We start from the raw sequence: 27358 nt of genomic DNA, 5'->3' as shown, positions 1-27358 counted from the left end.
ACAAAGGACTGAAAGTGTTGAACCCAGTTAAAAATGTACTGGTCTGTTTTCTATTCCATTGTGTGTTCTGGGTGTCTCATTGGTGTCTAATTTTTTGCTATGTTGTGCTCACAATGCACAATACAGCAGGATGTTTGATTTTGGGGATGTTTTTTCCATTTTTTTCTCTCAACATTTTCCTTCAAACAACACTTAAAAAAAAAAAAAAAAAAATACAAGGAGGAAACTAGTGGTTATTCTGTCCCTCTTGGATGAAACTGCAGCGGATGTGACTCATGCTGTCAAGTACAGTTATCATTTATTATAGCAAAGAGGTGTGTTTTATATGGAGATTGATAAAAAGTGTCAGAGAGATAGAGAGAGAGAGAGAGTGTGTGTGTGATATGAGCACTAGCAAACGAATCTCTTCCTGTTTACACAATTCATAGCACAGTAGCGGATGTGGCAGAATTAACCCGAACCTTAATTAATTTATATATTTATAATATATTTAATTTATTGTTTAAACAGCATACATAATATAAAATATATTTTTAAATGGATAAAAATAAACACTAGATTTTAGAAAATACTGTGTGTGTTTGTCAAGTCAAGTCAAGTCAAGTCAAGTCAAGTTTATTTGTATAGCGCTTTTCACAATACAGATTGTATCAAAGCAGCTTCACAGTATTAAATTTAAATAATACAACAAAGTTTGTTTCAAGAGGAATTTATTGATTGATAAAATTAAATTAAATATCCCCAAAATATCCCCAACTGAGCAAGCCAAAGGCAACAGTGGCAAGGAACCGAAAAACTCCATCAAGTGACCTAATGGTGTCCTAAAACTCCATCAGGTGACCTAATGGAGAAAAAAAAACCTTGGGAGAACCCAGGCTCAGTCGGGGGCCAGTTCTCCTCTGGCATTTATGAGCTAGAGGCCGGATTGTAGTTTGAACTGTGGGATTATATGAATGCCTGGCTGAAGAGATGCGACTTTAATCTAGTTTTAAACTGGGAGAGCGAGTCTGAGCAACGAACAGTATCAGGAAGACTATTCCAGAGTTTTGGAGCCAAATGTGAAAATGCTCTCCCTCCTTTGGTGGTTCTGAATATCCTAGGTATGACCAAAAGCCTTGAATTTAGTGATCTTAAAGAGCGCGATGGATTGTAGGGCGACAGAAGATCCGTTAAATAGACAGGAGCTAAGCCGTTTAGGGCTTTATAAGTCAGTATCAATACCTTGTAATTAATACGGAACTTTATAGGTAACCAATGCAGTGATGATAAAATCGGTGTTATATGATCATATTTTCTTGATCTCGTAAGAACTCTAGCGGCGGCATTTTGGACTAACTGTAGCTTGTTTATTGAGGATGCAGGACAACCAGCTAATAAGGCATTACAGTAATCCAGTCTCGAGGTCATGAATGCATGAACTAACTTTTCTGCATCAGAAACTGATAGCATATTACGTAGCTTAGCAATGTTTCTAAGGTGGAAAAAGGCTGTTTTTGTAACATATGAAATATGATTTTCAAAAGACAGGTTGCAATCGAGTATAACACCCAGGTCTTTTACTGTAGCGGAAGTAACAGGACATCCTATGATGTTAAAGTTGTATTGTGCGAGGTTTTGTGGGCGGTTTTTTGAACCGATAAGTATTACCTCTGTCTTGTCTGGATTTAATAAAAGAAAATTACGCGTCATCCAATCTTTTATATCTTTAACACACTCTGTCAATTTGGAAAATTTAGCGTTTCCATCCGGCCTTGATGAAATATATATTTGAGTGTCATCAGCATAACAATGGAAACTAATTCCATGTTTCCTTATAATATTTCCAAGTGGCATCATATATATTGAAAATAACAGAGGGCCTAACACAGATCCCTGCGGCACTCCATAGTTTACTGGAGTTATGATCGATTTTTCTCCATTTAAATAGACAAAATGGTAGCGGTCAGATAGGTATGATTTGAACCAGCTTTGTGTTATAATTATTATTAATATTTAAAGGATAAAAATAAAATACTATATATTTGTAGGCTAGGCTACTGTCGTGTTTTTAACGTCGCTTTAATATAGTTGCATAATTATGTAGGCTAATACAATGAGATGAGTGGATCTCTGGTAAATAATCGTGGAACAGATTTGGTTGTGTTTTTGAGTTTCTCGGGAGTCGGGCGTATCATTCTCACACTCACTCACAAAGTCTCGCATTCATGTGTGGGGTGGGTGTAAGAAGAGTTAGCTTTTCTTTTTCGTTTTCAAACTCTACCAGGCGGAGGCGTTGTGTGACATAAACAAAGAGGTGAGCGCTTTACGATTACATATTATAACTGCTTATTTGTTTATATTTCTTAACATCGAGTAACGTTTTTGTTGTTGTTGTAAAAATCGGTAATAAACCGCTCTGCTTTGTGCGTTTAAATTGTAAATACTTCAAACAGACATAAGCTCTCGAGCTTTCGTTTCACCCTCAGCGCGCTCTCGCACTCTCCCAAGTAACTTAACGTTAACGTAAATAAATGAAACTGTGGCTGCATTTTTAACCAGTCGTTGTAAAGATTTTATATCTTGGTATATTGTGTGTATATATATATATATAGTAGGTAAATGTGAGTAAATAGTAGGGTTTGACAAGTCGTGAGGTGATACAGTTGGTTAGCTATGTTGAGATATCCAAGTTAGCTCTTAGCATTGTTCTTGTTTTTACCGCAGAAACAAAACAAAAATATTATAGAATTATTGTACTGACAGTGTTCACTACATTAACTTCTCCTAAACGGGAACATTAATTGTTGTGGAAGACCGAGATTTGCCTTGGCAGCTGGTTTTAAAGTGTGATCTGTGACAACTTTGCTAATCAACTAACGTTAGCAACTTAGCTAACTAGTAAGAGGAAGAAGTAGTGGGGAAGAGTTTGTGAGCCATCTTGTGTAACTTATGTGTGTGTAATCGCTGATTTCTGATTATTGGACGGATATATTCCCTTATGAGTTGCCTCTGGAGCACTAAAATATTTTGTGATCATATCTTATGTGATAATCAAAAGAAAACACTTGAAATCTTCAGAGGTTTTCCAGTGAACTGTTTGCAGCTGATCCAGCTGGTTTGTGTGTGTGTGTCATGGATCAGACATATTTAGAAATCTTTGAAGCAGATTCTCATTTAGTTTTCTGTTTACTGCAGATTAGTAACAGGGCAGTTAATACAAAAGGTTTTTTTTTATTTTGAAGGGTTTTTATTGATAATTAAGTAGTACTTTTTATTATCAAGATTTTTGGATGTGAATGTATAAGGTAGATGCAGAATTTCCCAAACATTTTTGTCAGAACCCTTTGACCGTCCTAAACCATTAGCTTAATCCAGCCACTCAAGATAATTATTTAAATAAAAATGATTTATTTAAAAATCTAACAAACAGTTTTCTCAGTTCTCGTTTAATGGTCATATAATATGCATGCATTTATTTTAATTTTAATGCATTTATTTTAATTTGTTTTGATTTAATTACTTATCGCTTCACAAACCCCCAATTTGGGGTCTACAAGAAAGTAAAGTATGTTAAATTTGACTGGAATTGAAAAGTTAATTTTATCTTTAACAACATTTAGTTAAAAAATCCATTTAAGTCAGGAAGGGTGGGTCTGCTTGCATTATACAAATTTGGGAAGTTATCTTTCTTTCTGTAAATGCAGTCCGTTGGAAATTTATCCTTACTGTCATGACAGGAAATGCAATACACACTCTTCCCTGTATTACCAACATCTGCGGGTGGATTTTGTAATTAAACTCTTGTGAATTTGTCAGATCAGCATTAGTTTTAACACTTCTATGCATTCCCATGTATTTCAACTTCTGTTAGTGCCCATATTAAGTTAACAATATATGATAAAGATCTCTCTAGATGTTTTAATTTGGTAATCTCAAATGTCATTTTCCTTTATTCCACAGAAGAAGATGCACTATTACAGATATGAAAATGCAGAGGTCAGCTGTTGCTACAAATACCTCATGTTCAGCTACAACATTATCTTTTGGGTAAGTTAATGACAATGTTTTTTTTCCGTGTAAACGCATGCATAATCGCACACAAACATGCCCTCATCTGCAAATCATGTTTAAATGGGCAGCCCTTCCAGTTTTACATTAGATAACATCTAGTACTGTGACTGCCCCTGCCTATCTTTTATGCCACTCTTGCTCAGATAACATAATCTGCAGACCAGCACCACATTTCATGTTTATTTGTTCCACTTAGTTTTACACCGTGTGCACTGATGTTTCACACTTTCTGACTGCATTTTCATCACAGCATGTTAACACCCTCAGCTGAACCTTTATATATCAAGAGAAAAAGTCAGCCTAATGATGTCAGGTTTCCATATACGTCAACAGGAAACAGAGTTGCGCTGACATGCTATTGCAGTAGTTTGTGGTGTCCTGTATAAGGAAGCATGGGAGGAGCAGATGACAGCTTCTAACCCGTTTTCCTGTTTTCAGTTTTAAACATGGCTCCTGAGAAACAAGTTTTGTTGTTACTGCACACTGTGTTGTGCATATTTCATGCCGTTTGTGACCATTGATTGACACTTTATTTTCCATACTTTTAAATAAAGCTAAATCATTTGTATCTGTCATTTTAAACTCTACCGTTTAAAAGTTTGGGGTCAGGTCAGTACGAATTTTTATTTAATTTTTTTACTTAATGTATTTATTAAAGAGGACATATTAATTTGATCAAAAGTGAGAGTAAAATGTTACAAAAAATTCAATATCAAATAAATGCTGTTCTTTTTAATGTGATATTCATCATGAATAAATAGAAAAACAATTTCACAAATTTGCTAAGCAGAACAACGGTTTTCACCAAATCAGCATATTAGAATGATTTCTGAAGGATCATGTGACACTGGAGACTGGAGTAATGATGCTAAAAAAATTAGCTTTGTCATCACATGAATAAATTACATTTTAAAATATATTAAAACAAAAAAACTATTTTAAACTGTAATTATATTTCACAATATTCCTATTTTGTTTTTTTTGTACAGACTGTACTGTATTTTTGATCAAATAAATGCAGCCTTGTAAGTATAAGAGACTTTCTTTAAAAAAACAAAAAAAACTATTCTTACAGACCCCAAAATTGTAACTGTGTTTTTAAACAAAAAAAAAAAAATCCAAGTAGAAGCGTCTGGTTGCTTAGTGTTCTAGAGTTTAGTCATATTAATGCGTCATATGTTAAAACCACACACGTTGCAGGTTTTTCTTTGTATGAACTTGACTATTCTGATGCAACATGTCTTAATGTCTCCTAAACCTCTTCTGCTTTTCAGCTAGCTGGAACAGCATTCATTGCAATTGGCTTCTGGGCCTGGAGTGAAAAGGTGAGTAGGCCTATGAGTCTGTGAAAGTCTCTTTTGTCTACTCTTTTAGGGGGTTTACACTTGTAGTTTGGATCTTTTGGTCTCGACCAAAAAATTAAATAAAACATTTAGTCCTGGTTTGCTTAGTGTTCACACTGTTATTTTTAAACACTGAACCTAATGATAAAAAAAAGAAGCTTTTATGACGAATATTTTGCGACTGAACTTGGATATACACACAAAACAAACAATGCTGTGTGTGCTGGGCTGAATGCGTTGCTTTATGTGCATACCATATGCAAATGATGGAGCTGACTCATGATGAGCTTATAAAATGAGAAAAGGAGTCAAAACGCTGGCAAGAATCTTTCCGTCACACACACAAACGAAGATCTGATGTTAGGAGACACTGTTCTGATTGCCTGTACTGAACTGTGATGGGCAAACATTGCGACTATGATGAGAAAAAACGGGTATGCTTGAGCATTCTGTCCTTTTTAGGGTTGCATCTCGTCACATCATGTCCTGTTTTTGGTTAGTTTACATGTCTTTGGTCCGTGTTGCACTCATATTTCAGCCTTACCATACCAGAGTTTGTTTGAAAGTGGACCAAGACCTATCTTTTCAAGGGTCTCGGTCTGCTTATTCAGTGTGCACCAGGGTTCGGATGGCAGCGTTCACACTTACTCAAATGAACCGCACTAACAGAGCAATCACTCCAGAGTTCGTTTTAATCAAACCAAATCTGCCAAGTGTGAACACCCTTAAAAACTTTTTCTTAGAACTTGAGTTACTAAAAATTAGTTTATGTGTCTGTAAATGTGTTTTAGTGTCTCAGGGAAAACCACTAGTGAAAATTGTTTATTCCTTGATTTGCCCACAGGGTGTTTTATCAGATCTGACGCAAGTCACACGTCTACATGGTTTCGACCCAGTTTGGGGGGTGCTTGTTGTGGGCACAGTCACTTTCGTTTTGGGATTTGCTGGTTGTGTCGGAGCACTCCGGGAAAACATCTGCCTCCTTAAATTTGTAAGTTCTCATCCTTTCGATGTGATACTGAGGTGCCATCACATAAGCTGGTCATAAATTTTGCATGCCTTGCAGTGCCAGACCTGTGTAAGATAGGCACTTTATGATGTTAAATGTAAATACTTCTCAGACATAAAAATTTACAAGTACTATTTACACTGTCAAAAGCTACTCTTTGAATTTTCACCTTGCTTCTTGGCTTTTTCTTTCAGTTCTCTGGAGTCATTGGCTTCATCTTCTTCCTGGAGCTGACGGCTGCGGTGTTGGCATTTGTGTTCCAGGGCCAAGTTAGGGAGTGGATTAACGAATTCTTCTTGGCCAATGTGAAGGCCTACAGGGAAGACATTGACCTGCAGAATCTGATCGACTCTCTTCAGAAGCTGGTAAGTTTGAGAGAGTTTTTAAATATATACCAATTCGCATTCATTAGGCAAGGCAAGTTTATTTATATAGCACATTTTATACACTATGGCAATTCAAAGTGCTTTACAGAAAGGAATTAAAATAATCACAAAATAAAAGCAAGGAAAATTAAAACAGTTACAAAAGGATGAGGGTTCCATGCTGGTGGAACGCTCTCCCCACCCTCATCCGGAATGCAGAATCCCTGACAACATTCAAAAAACAGCTGAAAACCAATCTCTTCCGTGAGCACTTAACCTTATATAAAAAAAAAAAAATAAAAAAAAATCCTTTCCCTTTGAAACATCACTTATCAGGCTTATGCTACTCTGAATAATACCTGAACTTCGTATTTTGAGCACTTCCTGCGTTGTTGTTGCTTTTGCCTCTTTATGATGACTCGCTGAATTTAGTCCTAATTTGTAAGTCGCTTTGGATAAAGGCGTCTGCTAAATGACTAAATGTAAATGTAAAAGAAATTAAAAGAGATATATGGTATAGTTATAAAAATAATTAAAGGAGTAAAAAGATGATGCATAGATAAACTTTTCATCTGGAAAACACTGGTGTATCATATTTTTCACAACTCCCAGTTTTACTCTGAGATTTTCCCATGGTGATTACACTGTCAGTGGTGTTCTTTCGGCGCGCCTAAGAAATCTATTGGACGTCTCCGATGGACCCGATTTTCCCCTAAAATCGGACAGGAAGAGCTCTAGGACTGACTCATGGGGTAACCGGGTTCACTGCCCCATCAGTCCGCACCCCAAAAACCCATTTGTTCGGAAGCTCTAGGAATGGAAACGATCCAGTCCGCACCCCACATAACCTCGAGTTTAATCACGTCAAACTCACTACTCCACCACAGACCCAGGTCATCAGCATGATTATATCTCTCAAGTTCCCCAATTAAGTAATTTATTTTTGTCTCTTACCCAATTCTCAGTGCCATTTGAGTTCAGTTTAGAATAAAAAGGAGGATGCAAAATAAAATACACAGTGTAATCAGCCGGACGTACAGTGGCACAGTACTCATTCAGTTAAATGCACAGCTAAACAGATGTGTTTTGAGTCTGGATTTGAATGTGACCACTGTAGGAGCACATCTGATCTCTTCTGGAAGGTGGTTCCAGCTGCGGCTGGCATAGTAGCTAAAAGCGGACTCGCCATGCTTAAAATGAACCATTTGTATTTCTAGCTGATGTGATCCTAATGATCTGAGTGATCTGTTAGGTTTATATTTAGTGAGCATATCTGCAATGTATTGAGGTCCTAGGCCATTGAATGATTTCTATACCAGTAATAATACTTTAAAATCAATCCTAAATGTAAATGAATGCTTGACCATTAAAAATGAATGCTTTCATTAAAATAAATGCTTTCTGTTTACTCAACATGCTAACCACTACACACTTATTAGAGGTGAAACTGTTAAAAACAATCTTTGTGCTTCGCTATTCACTCTTCTGTGTCTTTTCGCCAATTCTTCTTTAATTAAATCAATGCTAAATTAACAACCATGATTTAACCTGAACAAAACCATTAATAGGATGAAAAAGCCATAGATATTAAGGAGATTATACACAGATATTGTAGAGCAGTTTTGGAGCTAGTACTGAACACATATGTCTTGGTTTTGAATTGATATCTGTTTTCTCAAATAATATTTTACATTTTAAATTATTGTTCGTGTAATTTGGGGAATTATGACACAACTTGATAGCAATTTTGACTGTGCTTACTCACCTTGCCTGTTGCAGGGTTTGATTTAAAAACATCCTGAATGTACATTTTGTTTTATTCACAGAATCATTGCTGTGGAGCTAAAGACCCCAATGACTGGAATCTGAATGTGTATTTTAACTGCTCACAGAGTCACCACAGCAGAGAGAGATGTGGAGTGCCCTTTTCCTGCTGCATCAGCGACCCTGCTGTAGGTTCCTTTCTCCTTCACAGCAGCCCTCCACAAAAAAAAAAGAGTTATTTTCATCATAAAAAATACTGTTTAAAAGAAAACATTGTGCTTTCAAGTCAAAGGCCAAGCACGTTGAAGACTTCCTTTGCTTGCTGTGGCCTTGAAATGATTCAAGGAATAGTTTAACTCATGCCATTCCAAACCCATACATCTTTGTCTGAGAAACTTTGCAGAATGTACTTTGTAATTGCATGGTTCAAACCATTATTCCACATTTTATGGGGAAAAAAAGTCATGAGGGTGAACAACATTTTTGGGTGAACTATCCCTTTCACAAGCCAATGAAACTGAAAACTGTTTCCCAAAAAAACATATTTTAATTTCTTAGTGCATCAAGCCAATATGCCTAGTTGGTTGCTACCCTCACTACTTTAACTCTAACTGTTACTTTGTAAATATCATTACATGCTCCTTAATTTGCAACCAATTTAATTCACTTTCACTAGGGAATTCATCTTAGAAGGGCTAGGTTTTATTTGTGTTTAGGATACTGACTAGGGGTGTGATGATACACTTCACGAGACGAGACGATATACGAAATTGGGTTCACGAGAATGAGATAAGAATTTTTTTCTTTTTTAAGAAACACTATATCTAAGAAATCTTCAATGACAAAATATGACTGGAAAAACTGAAAGTCAGAAAGTCATGATTTAATAGAGTAATCGGATAATATTTTGTGGAGAATAGCGGTTATAATGTCTTAAAATTCATATATAATAACAATGAGGCAGTAATAATTGTTTCAAATAAAGTATTAAAAGCAAGTAATTTATGGTTTTATTGAAGAACACTGTTTATTATATGATGTATATTACATTATGTATTATAACAATCAACTTATGTACATTATAACAAATGCCTGCAGAAGGCGGCGATGGCCGTTTGATTGTTGTTGTTAGTTACAATTTACAACATGATCAAATCCTTGTTTAATATTGGCCAAAAATATTTAATTCTAGTGTCCACCTAATCTTTAATATTTGGCCACTTCTTCACGATAGAAATGCTACAGTCATTGTCATTTCTTGAACAAGAACATATATGGACATCAAAACATGCTAACTTAGAGCGAGGGTTTAAACTTTTATTTGAAATCGCGATGAACAACAGTTGGCATACTGATGTATTCTCCTGTGTTAGTGTAGGTTTATAAATAATAGCACTATGCTATGATGCATATGTGCAGCCATTTCTGGTTAAATTGCAATCGACACAACTTTAATTGAGGAATTGTGACAGCCCTACACTAATCATCTTATGATTATTGTCACTTCAGTTCTACTTTTTGGGTATGAATTATCATAATGCTGTAAAAGACAGAACAATATAATGTGAGCACTGTAAAAGGTGTTGATATCACGAGACAGCTTTTCACCTTGACGAGAAATATCATTATGTTTTAATATCGTAAGATCTTGTGGCACAAGATTTCTTCACACCCCGAATACTGACCCTAAAGTTTTTTCTTCTAGGCACAGGCTATGTCTGGTTTTGGTTTAAATTACTTAGTGCATGGTCATTTATTTCTATCGTAAATGACTTTACAGTAATTATAGGCCTCATGTTCATGAATCTGTGACTTTTTTCTTTACAGGATACAGTGGTTAACACTCAGTGTGGATATGATGTTAGATCAACTGGCACAGCGGTAAGTGCATATTGTACAGTTTTACTAGGCATTTTGTTCTTTGCCATTGTTGACAAAAGTTCTGCTTTAACCCTATAAACCCGAAGTGTAACGCCGCCGGTACACCAAGCGAAACAAATTCATAATCAAATTACAAAGCAACCACTGAATGGAATGAAACAAATCAATCCATAACTCTTAACGATTGCTGAGTAGTCACTCTAAAATGGAGTGTACCGCTGTCGGGCGCCACCTAGCTACGAAAACATTAATAATCATAATTTTCAAAATGACTGCCTTGATCAACTGCTGAGTTGTACTGTAATATGTCAAAAACATCATACAGCTCAGATAGTCATGTCATGTGCATGTAGATTGGCTTTTTGATTAATTGCATATACATTTTACTGTCACTTATTTAGTGAATAAACAACATACTGTTTTTTTTTTCAGTCTCAATGGAGCAACACCATTTATGTCAAAGGATGCATGATGGCTTTAGAGGAGTGGCTTCCACGCAATCTGTACATTGTGGCTGGAGTCTTCATAGTCATATCATTGTTACAGGTATTGGATGTGCTTGAAAAAAATGGATGTGCATGGAAAATGTTTTACAGCTAGATGTCACCCCTCACAAAACAAATGGATAAAGAATTTCAGATTCTGTCATCAGAATGAATACAAATTGTAGGCCCTGAAAAGAAATACTCTTCTGCATGTTAAGAGTTTGTCTTTTTAAAACTCAGTTTTGAAGTGAATCTGAATCTAATGTTGTGTCTTGTCACTTTGCTATTAGATGGTGGGAATCTTCTTGGCAAGGACGCTGATTGGAGACATAGAAAAAGTAAAGTTTAATTATTACTGAGCTCATGTAACTGGAAGCGAGCGAAGGGCAATGTATGGAACAATATGTGGACCTCCAGTTATTCTTTTTTTTTCATGGAGGACAAGAACATTTGTGGAAAAGAGGACTCTGGACCATTCACTTGGACCACCTTTTAAGCATTTCTAAAGACCACATTTTGAATATGCAGCTGCCTAAGTTCATTTGGATACTGTCACATGTGTGCCTTCTCTCTTCAAGTTTACCTCCAGCAGCACACCAACCACTCCCATTGTGTTTTTTTTTTATTATTATACTTTTTTTATATGACCAACATTAACATTTGTAATTTTGGGACCACTATTAACCAAGCTTGATATACATACAGGGTGGGACCATAACCTTTAAACTAACATGAATTGTAATTCTAATCCTGAGAAGAAGCAGCCTAGTCAACCAGGCTTTAATTATTGAAATGTATCGGTATGGTCCTCTTACACATACTCCAAAATCTCTCTCTTTTTAATAATTAGTTCAAAAGCACAAACTGGAATGTCTTTTTGAAGCATGTTTATTTTTCCTTAGATAAAACATGCTGGTGATTATTAAAAAGATTAAGTGGCCTCATGGTAAGAAGTGTAATAAAAGAACAATTATAAAGCAGTTTTAACTGCAGTAAATACATTCCATTTTCTTAGTTCATTGAGTTCAACTATTCATATTTATGCAGACAGAGGGTCTGCATTTAATGTTTACTGCAAAGAGTGCAGAAGAAATATATCAAGATCTGACTAGACTCACGTGCAAACAACATATTGAGTGCAGTTGGGTGGAAATAAAATTCCTGCGAGTCTATAAGAAAAGGGTCTTATAATAACACAGGTTTTAAGCATTAGTATGTGTCCTGTATTTTTATGCATTTATGCTATTATATTTCTATTCCGTTAATGATCATTTTATCTGATTGTCTTAGCATTTGAATGTGCAAGCCTGGACTTGTGCAGACCTTTAGGAGTCACTGGAGTTTGATGCAAATCACCATATGGTTTCTAATACTGATGTCAACATTGCCTTTGAGATGCCAACACTTACCTCCTTCTATTCTTACCTGGTGACTTTATACAACAAATCAGGTTGTGCCTTTTCTCTCGCATTGAAGGTTTTATCAAATGGATTATACCATGTGTTAGCTGGATAGAGGTTTTTTGTTTGATTGGTGTCAATCATTTCACATCAAATAATATTGACTTTTTGTTTTCTCAACTGAAAACTTAACTGCCATTACTAGCACAAACTAAAATCCAGAACATTAACGTAACATTAACATCACTCTTAGCCCAAAGACTTTACTGTTATTTTTCCTTTTCACAGTTCTATCATAGTATACTTGTATAAAATGACCTCTGAAATTCACAATAATGAAAAAAGGAATTTATGTTAAAAACTTAAAAATTATTAATCTTTTTTGAATTCAGAGAGCACTATTTTGTCCCTTTTTTGGAGTGTCTGTCTGTGCCACTGTGTAGTGTTAACGCTTGATTTGAGTATTTACTAAAATGCAGTAGTTTCACTGATTTTACTGCAAGAGCCTCCTTTTTAATGAAGGGATGTTTTTTTGTTGGATTTATGTCGTTTGTTTTTGAATGTGTGTTTTCTTTGTAAATATTTTCTTTTCATTGTTTTTATATTCAATAAAAAGTTTGTTAGCTATCAACATACATCGCTGTTTGACTTTTAAAGAAAATGCGCTGGTTTATGAAGTTCATACCAGCTTAGTTATGCTGCAAATCTCAAATTTGGATGTTATATCAAGATCCTATTTAAATGTAATTATGTAAAACCAGGTTCCAGTTAACTTTCTTTTGAAGTATCTCATCATTTTTGCTAAACACATTATTCAGATAACTAAGTGAGAACTTTATTGTCATTGCCATTGTTTGATACAGTAAACAGTAACATTGTGAAATAATACAATTTAAAGAAACTGTTCTCTTTTTATATATTTGAAAATGTAATTTTGGTCTTTTTGTGAACAATTAATCAGTGAAAATTTAAAACAACTTTTATCGAAATGTTATAACTTTTCCACTTCAGAAACAACATTCGTTTGAGGCTGAGAATTCCAATTTTTTTCTAGTAATGTCCACTTTCAAAAACCTGTCCTACCCAATTTTTACTTTAACATTTTTGGAAATCAGAATATGGAAGTAACAAAACTTCTGATAAAGATTTGTTGTCTTCATAAAGAAACAATTAATTAAAGTGGTCATGTATCAGTTTGTTGCATTGTATGGAAGAATGACTGGAGCAATTAAAAGTAGAAAGTTCCCGAGGGCTGCAGTTATAGAAAATCGCCTATACCTTGAATCCTGGATTGACTTTGGCAGGAGAGCAGGGAAAAAACAACAACAACAACAACAACAAATAAAGAACCTGAACAATGTAACATAAAATAGGCCTTTAAAATTCAGACTTTGTCTGAGCTCCAGACGGTCAGGCCAGAAAGGTTCACTTCTTGAGCAAGCCTGCAGTGCGGTACATTAGCCACAACTCTAGAACTTTTTTGTTACTTTTTCAGCCCATACAACAACTAAAGCATATATAACAGCAGTGGCATTTTCCCTTTCAAAATTACTAATAGCACAGTAATTACAAGCACAATTGTCTTGCTCAATTTGTGATAAAGCAGGACTGGGTTCTCTGTAATTTTACCTTTTCACAGTCACCTCTACATTAGATTGAACACCTTTGACAATCAGTCCTGATAAAAAGTCCCATTACGGGCTTCTCTGGCAGGGCAGATGGAGTGGGAACATACTGAAAACAAATAAAAAAGACAATTACCCCTCTGTAGGGTGGTGTGCACATATTTTGCTGGGTCAGAAGTGTAAAAGACCTGATTTCTTTCACTGAAAGGTACAGAACAACTAATCTCCCTCATGGAAAAAGCTACAGCACGACTAAAGGATGGACAGAGGAAACTGTCTTTTCCTGTTATTGTTAAATCAGACCTTCCCCAGTCACAGTAAGGTACTTTCTTTTGATTTCTTTCTCTTTCAGTGCTCACAATGGTTCTTATATTGCATCACATCCCATTCTAAAGAACAGAAAGATTTATACTTGCAGTTGCTCTACATGAATGCATTTGACTTGTGTCAATGACTTGAAAAATGGAACACTAATGGCTTTTCAACCACATAGACCACTAATCCATGTAAAACACAACATGTCAAGTTAGTGTCAACTCTTTCAATTGCCAGGATCATATGGAGACTTATCATAAATCTCTGAAATATTCGATGCTGTCAGCTACCAACAAGAGTATAGTACTCTCAGCTTTAAGATCAGCACATAAAATGCAAAGAAAAAGTCTGCGGCCTGATCATAAGGCACTGTAAATCAGAGGCAGAACATGAGGACCAGAAGTCTTGTTTATTTTTGACCATGTTCTCTGAAATGCAACGAACACCCTGCTACATTAGCTGCCCTGCAGAGATTCGCCTTTGAAGTCTTTATCGTGTGCGGAGTCATGGGAAAAGCCCTCCGAAGTCGGCAGAGGGCCCAGTCCTCACGCAGGCCTCCAGCAGCAGCTCTTTCCCTGTGGTTGTGATGACTTCCTCCTGAGAATCGACAGATGTTGCCATTATCCAGAGTGCTGTGCACTCTGATAGCGAGAGTACAACATTTCTTATACACAAATGCCTGAAATCATCATATGCTGAAATCATCGCATGCTGTGTCATTCAATTTATTATTCATTATTATTATTCAAAAATGTGGCCTGAAATAGTGAGGGCAGCCTTGTTATCAGCACTGCTATGTTTCAGGATAAATCTGAGTTGCTTTTGTATTCATTCTGTGATTTCTATTGAATTCTGCTTGTTTTTCTAGCTGAGCTAAACCTGTTGTAATTTTCATATATATGTTGACAGGTTCTCTACAGCGTTTCTAAATTTATTTTTACCATATTGCAGAGGCGTGAAGCGGGAACGCTTGACAGTTGTACAACGTCGCCTGCATTTGCATGTAACTAATGTCAAAGATTTCACAGCTTGTGACTCCAACTTTGACAGCATTCCAGACAGGGAAATATGTATCCATGGTTACATAGGTTATGCTGAAGAGATGTGTGAAGGTAAGCTCTTAGTTACTGAAAGTTGCCTTAGTCAGTGTAGATTAGGTTACATTACAGTGTTTAACTCAGGAATCAGCTCTGACTACTAATCCATTTCTCAAATATTGTGATGTTACAGCACAGATTTAGAGATCTAGAGACTTTAAGACTGACCAAACTTTAATCCTGCACATGCTGTCGTGTATCTGGGCATCAGGGCTTCTCCTCAGTGAAAACATTCTTCTGGGGGATAATGGTTTTGCAAGTTTATTTCATTTTCTAGGCCTAAGTAAATAGTCACTTCATCCCACCACTTTTGGTTTTCTGTGTTCAAGGACAAACAGTTTGCAAACGATTCAGTGCATGATTGACCTTTCTGAATGTTTCAGACTGAATTGTGAACTGATTCAGAGGGATAAGCTACAGCAGGCAAAAGTGAACATTCTCCCATCATTTAGGCTACTCACCATCATGCTGTCCCAGAAGCAGGCTATATGACTTTCTTAGATGATTTTTAGAAAAATAATCTATCTATATGAGTAGGCCTAGCCTACATAAAAGCAAGTGCACGGGAACAACCCCAGGTCCCCAGCTGATATGTCTTCCGAACCTAAACAATAGATGGGTGCTAGAAAAAAACTAATATTTGTAACTTTTTCAGTCACATGCTTCACAACTTATGAACGCGCATATGACAGTTGGCATAGTGTTGTGATGGGCGCTTTAGAAACACTGCTGAAGCTTTATTCGAGACAAAACATTGATGTTTCAATTTGAAATATCAATGTTTGTTTCAAATCAGTGATTCGGAGGGCATTCTGAACTTGTCAAGTCATGTAAATAATGCAAACAAGACTCAAAAGCTTCAAAAGTTTTCGATTTCCGATGGTTCGTCACTATATGGCATTGATGTCGCATTGAAATCATTCAGTGTCTAATGGCTTTAAGTAATCTCTGGTCAGTTTTGATTTCACTATTATAAACTGTTATAGGTTCAGTGTTAAGAAATTTTATGAATTTTGTATAAACGTGTGTACAAAAAAACGGGAGAGTGATAGTTAATGGATTCTAATTTGTGTAGCCTATTAGTCAAGTCCTTCCTAAAACATATAAAACAAGCACTGGACATTAATATAAAAACTCAAATTACAGACATAATTAATGAAATGAAATATTTTTACTACACTAACCATAGTTTAACCATGGTATTTGTTGTAAAACTGTGGTTATACAAATGGTACTCAATCTGCCAAAAAACTATGGTTACTTACTACACTATAATAAAACCATGGTTGATTTTCGTAAGAGGAACCCAGTAAGTAGCCTATGGCCTACGACACTTCTGCCTCTCCACAGAGCAATATACATATAAAAATTGAGCCGTATTGGGTCGGATAGTCTGTATCTGTGACTGGATCTTTTCTCGTTAAAATGCATGCTGCTCCCCCAAATATTACACAACATAATAGCCTAGTTCATAAGTCACCCAGTCTTTCGATGAAGACGTTATTCAGTGTTCCTGAATTTAATAGATTTAGAGTATGAATTACATACATTTAACATTTTTAACTTATCATAATCAGAGTCATGCTATGAAATGGAAATATTTCTGAATATGCTGTGTGCAAATCAAAGGGCATTTGTTTATGTATAAGTTTGTTTGGGCTGAATAGAAACATGAAATGCACTGTCAAACATTAATTTACCACAGTACCAACAAACATTTGTCAAAAGCCAAAAAAAAAAGGCAAATTATTGACAATGGCAAAGTTTTTTCACTTCTGGCAGCTGCATTTAGGCTTCAAAATTCATAAAAGTTGTGTTCGTCTGTTAAAATTATCTTGATGGACAAAACGTGTAAGTATCATACATTTTTGTTGATCACAGAGCTTGTTTTTTTTGCGATAATCCAAAAGCCTATGGAATAATCCTGTTTTTGTCGATTGAACCAGTGGGATGCTAACTGCCGGTTGGCCTACAAAGTAACGTCATACCTGCACCACTCTATTCGGAGGCTGCATCCTTCAAAGGACACACCTTCAAAGGCTGTGAAGGTCAAACCGAGCATTGTTAAATGGGACAGTCTAGTCTATGGAGGATTGTTCTTGTCACTATATAGCAGCAACTGTAACAGCTGCCGTTAACGAGGGGCAGTAACGTTTGTAATGGACTTTTTTTTTTTAAGTTATATTCATCTGTCAGAAAAAAAACAGGGTTCACAGCCTATCAAAATATGTTTACGTTGGTCCATTTCTGTACTTAATTAAGAGTATAAACTATATAAAATTGCATCTTAGTAAGATGTGTCAACATTTGAACCACTTTAAAGTAATATATATATTTTTTTACATTTGTATCATATTCATGTAAGTTGAGAGCCAAAACTTACATTTAAAAGTGTAATCTGGGAATTTCTCCAAAAAATCCTGTTGTCACAGACACGCAATGAATTGGGGAAGTGTAGGTCGCAAAGGATCAATCTGTTGTATCCTTCATTGCCCAGGAAACGAAGGATGTATTTCGAGGCCGCATTTGAAGGAGCCTTCGAATTGGGACAGCATTTGTCACGCCGCTGTGACACAGTCTGCCTTCGAATTCTGCCTTCAAAGGATGTAGTCTCTGAATTGGGACACCGGCTCTATTTTCTAAACTCTTGCTTGGTCTTATTGTGAATGATTGATAAAATAATATGAAAATTCTATTTTATTTTTCTATTCTTTTGGTTGGTGTCGATTTATTTTTAAAAATGTTTTTATCTTTTGCATTCTTGAAGTAAAATTACATTTACACTTATGTCTCACAATAGCTTTCTAAAGTTTCTATTCTGCTCTCTTACCTTGTGGAAGTCAATGAGGTCAGCAAGGGTGGCATGACGGTTTTGGTCCACACCCAGAAAGCTGTAATAGTCCCCAGAAGCATCGATAAGGAAATGCTTGAAACCGCTGGCTGTGCGATAGGACAGTGTGTAGCCCCATATCCTTTCACTGACCCGTACCAAGAAAGAGCCCATAGCAGAATTCATAAGCAGTCTTTCTGAGTCCTCTCGAGAAATGATACCTTCAGGATAAACATTCCAGTCAACTGTCAGTGAAGAGTTAATTATGAGTACACTAATTCAAACTCCCCAAAACATTCACATAGTTTTTTGTTAACTGAAGCACCTCAAAGATCCTGGCTTGTGATCCTTTATCCCTTGTGAAAAAGAAATACACTTTAGCATACTTTTAAAAAGAGTACTTATTATGGAAATAATATACTTTAAAATAATATACTTGATAACTGAGTTTTAATTGCATGTTATTTGCAATTAATTGAAATGTATTATAATTATAATTTTAATTTATATTAAATGCTTATTAAATGCAAATTTGTATTTGTAATTACACATTTGTAATGAAGTTAAATGTAATATTAAATGACATACTACAGTTAAAATATATAATCTATAACCACAAAAGCCTACTTGTGCACTTTTCACTTGACATTATTACAAATTGCACTTTTCAAAAGTGTACTGAAATGTGTTAAGAAACCGCCATGAAAGTGTACTATTTTTTTAAGTGGCCTTTTATTTCATTTTATTTCATGTGTGCACTACAAATGCACATTCAATGAGCACACTTCTTTTTCACAAAGGTAATGACTTTTAAAGAGGAGTTGTTTAGGTATTTCAGCATTGTTTCCATTGTAATCTTGTTATCTCTGTAATGGAGTCACCAGGTGCCAGGTAGAAAGTGGTATAGAATGTTTTTCCATGTATCTGTACCAGAAGTGTTGGTGTAAATCTACTCCATGGCTTGTGTATGTGTGTCAGTAAGGGTATGAATGAGTGTGCATTGGATCCCTTATCTAGATATGCATCTATTCAGAATCACACAGACTGAAGTGCGGCCCACATTCCGTTGGAATTTCCGACACTCACAAGCCTAATAATCTGCTCTCTTGTCATTTAACCAGGAGTCACACACTGTAACCCAATCAAACATGACAAAGCTGCAGGACTCACAACGCCAGTAATTAGCCTAGCAAAACCTTTGAATTATTGAGCACTCCCCTCAATTTCTCTCTACTGTCTGTCCGTGTACAAGTAGACGCAGACACAACTGCTCTCCATCTGTTGGCCGGCCAGTTTCTGGTTTCAAAACAAGGCAGCATATTCCATACTCCATTTCTCTCTCCTTGTGGATCTGGGTGACAGTGTGTACAAGAGGGTAAAAGGGCAGAGCTCTGTTATCTGCTTGAGTGGTGCTAGCATCTGTCTGGGTTGCTAAAACTACTCATGTTTCCCACTCGCTTACGGCACAGTAATCTTCAGCCATGTTCTGCAATTAATGTCGACATTGGCAAGCTATTCATGTTCCATACAGTTTATCAGGTCATAATGGTTTTGAATGTATCGTATAACCGGAGACACCAGAGAGGTCATTAAGAAACCTTACCATGGAACCATGGGGCGATAGTATTGCCGTTCCTTTCATGTCCCGCCTGTTTTGGTTTCTGCTCTTCAGTAAACCAGAGGATAACCAACTCCCTGGAACTGGGTCGTGGTGTCCGCAACCATGCAGGGCTAATGGGAAAGGAGAGCGCTAATTTACAGAACTACACCGTTCTTAATATGGTGCATAAACCTTTGAAAAGACAGCTTAATCCAGCCTAAGATGGTTTGCTGGTCTCCCAGTCTGCCTAAAAAGGCCAGGTTTTGGCAGAGCAGCTGAACCAACTGAGCACCATCTTGGCCGGCTAGACCTGCTTAAACCAGCTTGGCTGGTCTGAAGTGTTGCTTTGGCAGGGAAGTGTTGCACACACGTGTTATGGATGCCCATTATATTGGTACCATAATGGTTGTTGTATGATATTAGACAATTTTTACATTTTGATATCAGTTGATTAAAATAATATAATACTGTTAAATGTAATCTTTAGCAAATCTCAAAATAAATAAAATAATGCTGTACATTATCATTTTTAATGCCTAATTTCACTTTTAGTATTTAAAATGAATGTCCTTATAGTATAATTTATATTTAATGTAACATACTGTTATTTCTCTACAGAATGGTTACCTGTCCATTAGTGGTTGTGTTGTGGTTGTACTATGCCTGCGGCTTTGTCTGCGGCGGTACAAAGGAGGTTCTGCACGTTGAATGCCGGGCCTGGTTTTGACTTCATTGCTTGAGACAGGACTGGCAGATGGTTCAATGAAAGTACTGTGTCTCCGGTGGGATTGTTTCTGGAAGTGGCCACTCAGGCCAGCCACGTGGCCTTTCTCTATGGCCCGTAGTGACTGACGCTTATACTCATCTCTTGCCCAGCGAGCCTTCCTTGTCATCTCCTCATCAGCTGCTTTGGAGCGACGTACTAAAGAGGATGAAGAAGAAAGAATAGATGGTTAGATTAGAAAGGACAGATATATTGGATACAAAATCCAGCTTTTATAATCCTGGTAAGTGTGCTTTGAAACATGGTAGCTGGTTTCTAGCTGGTCTAAGGTAAGCAACAAACTAGCTAATAGTTGGTTTTACCAAATTTTTTTTTTTTAAACATGGTAGCTTATTTATTGAACTTATTTTAACTTAATTACCAGGTAGAAACCAGCTACTATGTTACAAAACAGTCTATCAGTCTATCTTTTTTCTTTTTCACATTTACACAACAGGCTGAAGCTTAGAGCGGTAAAGAGATTCAAATTTTGTAGATGTTGAGAAGAAACATAAATAATAAACAGAAAAAGGGTTTGACAGATGAAAATGCATATGAAGAAATAACATCTTCACTCACATTGTTCCTCCCACTCTTTGTCACGTTGTTCATTTTTTTTTTGTTCATGCTCAAGGGACATATATAGCTCCTTCGCTCTTTTTTCCTCTGCACGTCGTATCTCCTCCTCTTCCCTCTGCCTCTCCTCTTCCTCTTGTTTCTGCGTGAGAGTAGTATAGAACGTTTTTTTGTGAGACAGAGAGAGAGAGAGAGTGTTATGTCAAATCACATGCACCTCAGTCCTTACTTAGCCTCAGTATGTGTTGTTCTAAGTCTTGCAGCACTAATGAATTAGCACCAGTGGCTCATTAGCTGTGTTGAAATGGAAATCATTTGGTTGAATAATTAATCCTCGAGGACACTATAACATGTGGAGCATGGTTGTTTGAGATACTTAAGCTGTGTAATTATTGACATAAGGTAATTACCAATGAGGCGTTATCGGAAAACAGACACCCCTTGACTAGACCACTAGAGTCCAAAAACTTGAGTGCAGTTAACATTGTTCATTCTGTTTAGTAAAGAGTTTTTTTCTTTGAGTTTGTTGACATAGTTACTCTATATTAAAGTGCCTTTTCATATAGCTGAAGCACATCTAACTAAAAGCTAGACAACTACCCTTTTCTTTTCACTTTTATCCACTTTTCTGTCGTGCCTCGACAGTCTTTTTAAGGATTTCTTGAGGAATATTGTGAGAGAAACACTTCAAAGTTTAATGACTCAGCACTTTCCAGTAAAAGGGATGATATGTGGGCTATGATAAATGAGCTCTTTAATATTTGACAAGTTTCTTTAGAAGGTCTCATTACCAGGCCACAAATCAAGGATAACCATCAAGGCCTCTTTGGGAATCTGCAGTGTAATAATTTGAAAAATGGTCGTGCCTCCACCTTTGTCTGCCCCGACTCCTCCTACGTTCTTCCGCTTTCTTTTTCTTCCTCTTTGAAAAGATAATGCAATCAGTGCAACTTCTGTATAACCAATCTTGCAGTATTAAAGATGCCTTTAGGATGTAATCTTCTATTTAAAATTAATTGACTTCTCCCCTCACTTTCTTGCAGCCAAACAAATTCTCGTTCTTACTAAGTTGACATGCTTTTTGGCTTGTAGAATTATCAAGCATCTAGATTCTGGGTCAATGACATCATCTTATTACATCTCATTTATACAATAGGCATGTGATGGTATCAAATTTTTAAATCACGACAATGGCCATCGCATTGTAATGGTATAAAGTACTATCACGATATAAGTTGCAAAAAAGTGTTGTCATTCTAATACAAATTCAATAATTTTTTTCTTATAACAAAAAGAGCTCTGGACATTTAAAAACAATAAAACAATACATAAAAAATTTATAAAGTAAACAAATGCACTCTTAAAAATAAAGGTTCTTTATTGGCATCGATGTTAACACAATGAAGAACCTTTAACAACCAAAGAACCTTTTCAAAGCACAAAAGGTTCTTTGTAGTGGAAAAAAAAAAATCTTTAGGTTATTAGAATGTACGAAAAACATAATTTTAAGTACTGTTCACTGAAAGGTTCTCTCGCACCGCTGTGAAAAACACCCTTTGGAACCTTTATTTTTAAGAGTACAGATTAAAGTGCAAAAGACTTATAAAGATCAACAGGCAACATTTTCATTTTCCTAAGCACTCTTATTTGTCATTGACCCTTTTACACTATAACACGACTTCTTTTCACAACGTCAACCAAAAACAGCCTCAGCTCTGTGTAATACATTTTCTGTTTCATTCAGCCATTTAAAGTGGGAAGCAACTTAGACTATGACAAACAAAAGTACATACATGGACTGTTCTGGAGAACTAGAAAAGCACTCAGCCCTAGTTTTTGTTGTTGATGCAGCAAGTTGCCCTCCTGTTGGTTTCAGATTGAGTATTGATTGCCTGGTTGTTTTCCTCATTGTTCTCTGTCTTTCAAAGGGAGATACAGAGAATAGAAGTACAGAGGGCCAACCTCTGCAGTCGTTCCACACACTTACCTAAATAATTTACAGAGAGATTGGTGGAAAACAACATCCACCAAACGAATGTTGGGCCCTAAAGGTGTACATCAGTGCAGGTCTCCTACAAGTAATTGATCACTTGGATTGTTTTGTGACGCCCACTGCTAAGTTAGTCCCCTGACTCTCTAGAAGATAGTTTGGATCCTTGTGGAACGCTGGCAACCATTTTCATCTTGCTGAAGCCAATTGGTGCATTCTCATTTTGCAGCACAGTTAGAAGTTTGAGGGGTTTGTTGATCAATCACCTTTAGTTTTTCTCGTATACCTTCCTCTTCCTGTTTGGCTGCCTTTCTGTCCTCGGCTTCTTCCTTCCACTTTCCTGCAACTAAACGTGCTTTTTCCTTTGCAATGGCATCTCTGAACTTTTGCTTTATTTCTTCTTCTTTTTTCCGCCTTGGAAAAAGCCAAAAAATTAGGTGCAAAATCTTTTTCAGAATCATTTCTGTATAAACAAAATAAACCTTATGTTTCCATGTTGCATCCTGAAGCATGATGCCTAATTGCTAAATATCTACAGCAAAAGATTTTGTTTTATGTTTTCTTTGGACATGAAATCAGTTTCTAATCTAGTCAAAAGATACAGACAAACATCATGCAATTGCAATCATGCATCTCACAATCCTCACCACAGCTCCTGGGCTTCTTGCTGAGCCTGTCGCCTGGCTCTCTCCTCCATCAGCTCTTTGACTATCACCTCGTATGGTTTGTCTCCAGGGGCGTCCCCCATAACCCAGACCCACACCTCACCATCTTTGCCCTGCAGCCACTGAACACTCTTCCTGTTTTCTGGAAACAGCGATAAAGGCAGATGTGAAAACCAGCCCAGATTAACTCTTTCATAAGACAGTTCAGCCAAAGATAAAAATGCTGTTGATCAATGTTATATGTAAATTAAAGCCTAAATGAAATCTGTTTATATGATAAAAAAGACTCTCTTTATATGAAAAACCGGTGTCATTTCAGAAGACTTAATTAAACCGCTTGATTTATATAATATACGGTTATAGGATATACGGTTGTGTGGACTTTCAAAGGATGGATAATGAAAAAATTATGTATAAAAAATATTTTCATTTGTGTTCCGAAGAAGAATGGAAGTCATATCGGATTTCAAAACAACATTTTCATTTTTGGGTGAAATAACCCTTTAACCAAAGAGTAATTGTGTGCTGGCTGCCTCGCAGCCTATGCCCTACAGAGGCAGCTGACTTCTAAGGGACCATCCTAACAATCATAGAACTTCACAAGTGACAGATCTGCAACACTTTACATAGGCAGCAACACACAAATAAAGGAGATTTGATGCACAGTTGATTTCAGAGTTTGCTGTTAGCATATTGCTAATACATTTCATACAAATATTGTAGAAAAGAATAAAGTAAAATAAAATAAAAAATTTGGGCCATGTCACAGTACATAGTGAAATTGCCTTTTTAACTAAGGATATGAAGACAAAGTATACTGAAAACAAATTATGATGAAATTATGAAATATGATCAAATATAACAAAACTATCCACCTGTTAAGTTGTGAGGTAGTGAATACTGTTTTCTACTCCGTTTCAATTGAGAATAGCACAGATTCAAGATAAGCTTTAAAACCAGGACTCAGGACTGTCCCGGACACCAGTGTTCTAACGATTCATAAAAAGTGCATCACTGTAACTGAAATTACGTTATGTATATAGATTAGAATCAACATTTTTCAGTACAGCACACACTGAGTGTATATTAGCATCGTTTTTTGTTTGTTTTTGGGATCTGATAGAGTGTTTGGACCTGGAAACGTCAAACTTAATCTGATTACGTATAGGGCTAGGAAAGATTTCCTTGCTGGACCCACCGTCTCTCTCCTTGGTCAGGGGACTTTCCCAGCTTCCCTCTTTGCTCTCACACTCCGTCCATCGTCGCACCTGCTCCTGACGTATTTTGTAGAAAAGAATATGCCTCTGCTCCTCATTAAGTTCAGCCAGAAGCTCTGGATCTACAAACATGTCTCTCAAGATCTGTTGCATCATTCTGAACTGCCAGAATCTCCTCTCCAGGAACACGCTGGGAGAACTGCCAGATATATTTGCAGAAGAATTCTTTGAGTCAGACAAGGTGAAGCGTTAACTACCATATCAGCATGCTTGCCTGCAACGTTTTACACCTATAAAACGTAACTGATTCTTCAACAGCAAATGCCCTGAGACAGTAACACAGTTCCCACTTTATTTATATTGACTTTTATGTGTTAGGCACTGTTGGTTTTAGAAGAATTTCTTGGGTAGTTGTGGCAAAACATTTTGGAGGTTGTATACAGAATACAAGTCACAAATATACTGTTCAAAAGTTTGGAATCACTATAAAATTAAATCGATCCAAATGAAAGTATAAAGACATTTAAAATGATAGCTGATGACTCTTTCTATATGCACGTTGTGATTTTGCCGAATTAGACACATTCCTGAAACAACATATTTTCTTTATACTGGAACAACATTCCTGTATGAAAATGTTATCCTATTTCCTTGCACGCCCTGATTTTTTTGAGTAAGACAAAACATTTTGTTGATTGCGGAACAACATTCTTGTCCAAAAATGTTGTCCTAAACCTAACCCTACCCATAAGTTATCTCTAAAATCAGTGGGAAATGATAGGAGAATAACACTGATGTAGAAGCACCTTGGTTGTAAGCCTAAACTTGACATAAGCTGTAAACGTGTCCCTCAAATATGATTAGTTGATTTTACCATAATTTACCATCAGTTCTTTCGCATATTCTACCCTTTTATTTTTATTTGTCAGTGTCAGATGTTGTATTTTCTCTAAAAGGCCCATATCTCGGAGTCTTCTCTTCACTAATGCAGATAAAGCTGATCTGTTGAATGTCTGTTCAATGAGGCTGCCAGCTGAGCTCCAGTCAGGGGTCTCTTTCTCAAATTAGAGAGTCCAATGTGCTCTTCCTCTTGTTGATGTGCATCTGGGCCATTCTCTTCTTGTTCTATTCTGCTTTGATCCAGTTTGTATATTGATATGTAAGAGCCTTCCTCTCTAAAAAAAGAATAGACTACATTTTTTTTTAACCATTTTAAAATTTGACATGACTTGCAAGAAATGCAAGTGTACTTCAGCTGAAAAAGACATGGAAAAAAACACCAAAAACCCCCCCACAGGTGCTGCAAAAAATAAATAAATAATACAAATAAAGAAAAATAAGGTGTATTATGAACATTCGATGAATTCAATATAAATAAATACATTTTAAGTTGTATATGTTTAAACTGTAATAAATGCTGTAATATCGACATATATAAAATTGTAAAACATTACCACTTTTTACTGTTTTCGATTAATTAAAAATAACATACCAGTTTCCTTCAAATACATAAATATGTCTTAGTGATTCCAAACTTTTGAACAGTAGTGTATTTTTAAGGAGCTCATTCCACACTGTATTATTTTAATTGTTCAATATCAGAATACAAGGATCTCACACTATTAGAATACAAGCACCCCCAAAACGAATACAAGTTTGCCTCATGTTATAAACTCTTAACAGAAAATTCAATAGCTAGCATTCATCAACACTCTGCTGTCTGTGTTCCTAGGTCACTCTTTTTCTACATTATTCATCTTACTGACCTGCTCTGGCTCCTTCAGATCCCTCTGTGTCCTGCCAGCATGGAGTATCTCGCTGTGTCATTGAAGAGTCGAGCACAACCAGGTGATTGCTGATGAATACAGTGGTGCAGTATTGTGTCCCATCAGATCCATGATGAGGGTTTGTATGGTTGCATCTATGTTGTGACTGGTCTCTGTTATGATGTGTGCACTGAAGGTCAGAAGTTTCCCACAGATGAATGGACAAGGGCTGTTGTCAACCTATAATGCAACTAGATCTCCCTCGCTCGCTTTCTTTTGGTCTCACCTCGGTACACAAATAGACACACACACACACACACCCAGAGAGCGAGAGAGAGATACTGCTAATGTAATTAGAAACCTCTCTGTTGTCCTATCTAGGGTTCATCTGAGCCCATTGCTCTCTTCATTAAGTCTGTCCTCCTGTGGTACAATGCTTTTGCAAGAGAGAATTGAATTATTCTTTAAGCTATTAAAGCATATTTAATGCTGTTGACTTCACTGAGACAATCTGTTTGGTATAAATTATTAATTTAATATCTTTATGTTATTCCTTCCTTATATTTTCTCTCTCTTTAATCCCCTTAAACGCAGACTAAACAAAGCAAATCCTTGTG

At 36.4% G+C, this 27358-nt stretch overlaps 2 protein-coding genes and 1 long non-coding RNA gene across 4 annotated transcripts in view; 2 read left to right on the top strand and 1 right to left on the bottom strand.

The window, feature by feature from the left end:
• Positions 1-27358, top strand: part of LOC309486747 — a 251941-nt gene that overhangs the window by 128932 nt on the left and 95651 nt on the right. The window lies entirely within an intron of this gene.
• tspan14 (tetraspanin 14) lies at positions 2142-12932 on the top strand. Of its 2 annotated transcripts, none has more exons than XM_082153534.1 (9): positions 2142-2293; positions 3940-4026; positions 5325-5375; positions 6238-6384; positions 6597-6767; positions 8594-8719; positions 10359-10412; positions 10845-10958; positions 11188-12932. In XM_082153534.1, the coding sequence occupies exons 2-9, from the start codon at positions 3946-3948 to the stop codon at positions 11254-11256; spliced, it is 813 nt and encodes a 270-aa protein (XP_082009660.1). In that variant the 5' UTR covers positions 2142-2293; positions 3940-3945; the 3' UTR covers positions 11257-12932. The 2 variants fall into 2 exon arrangements, with proteins under 2 accessions (XP_082009660.1, XP_082009661.1); XM_082153535.1 differs by having other exon boundaries at positions 2228-2293; positions 3943-4026.
• sh2d4ba (SH2 domain containing 4Ba) lies at positions 12706-26829 on the bottom strand. Its single transcript, XM_082153533.1, has 9 exons — positions 26742-26829; positions 24957-25174; positions 23741-23900; positions 23360-23507; positions 21107-21245; positions 20392-20686; positions 19768-19895; positions 18165-18385; positions 12706-14834 (listed from the first exon to the last, which is right to left on the bottom strand). The coding sequence occupies exons 2-9, from the start codon at positions 25129-25131 to the stop codon at positions 14742-14744; spliced, it is 1359 nt and encodes a 452-aa protein (XP_082009659.1). The 5' UTR covers positions 25132-25174; positions 26742-26829; the 3' UTR covers positions 12706-14741.

The sequence above is a fragment of the Leuciscus leuciscus genome, assembly GCF_965113295.1.
Source record: "Leuciscus leuciscus genome assembly, chromosome: 22".
NCBI classification, from domain to species: Eukaryota; Metazoa; Chordata; class Actinopteri; order Cypriniformes; family Leuciscidae; genus Leuciscus; species Leuciscus leuciscus.
This window is presented reverse-complemented; position numbering and strand designations above follow the sequence as displayed.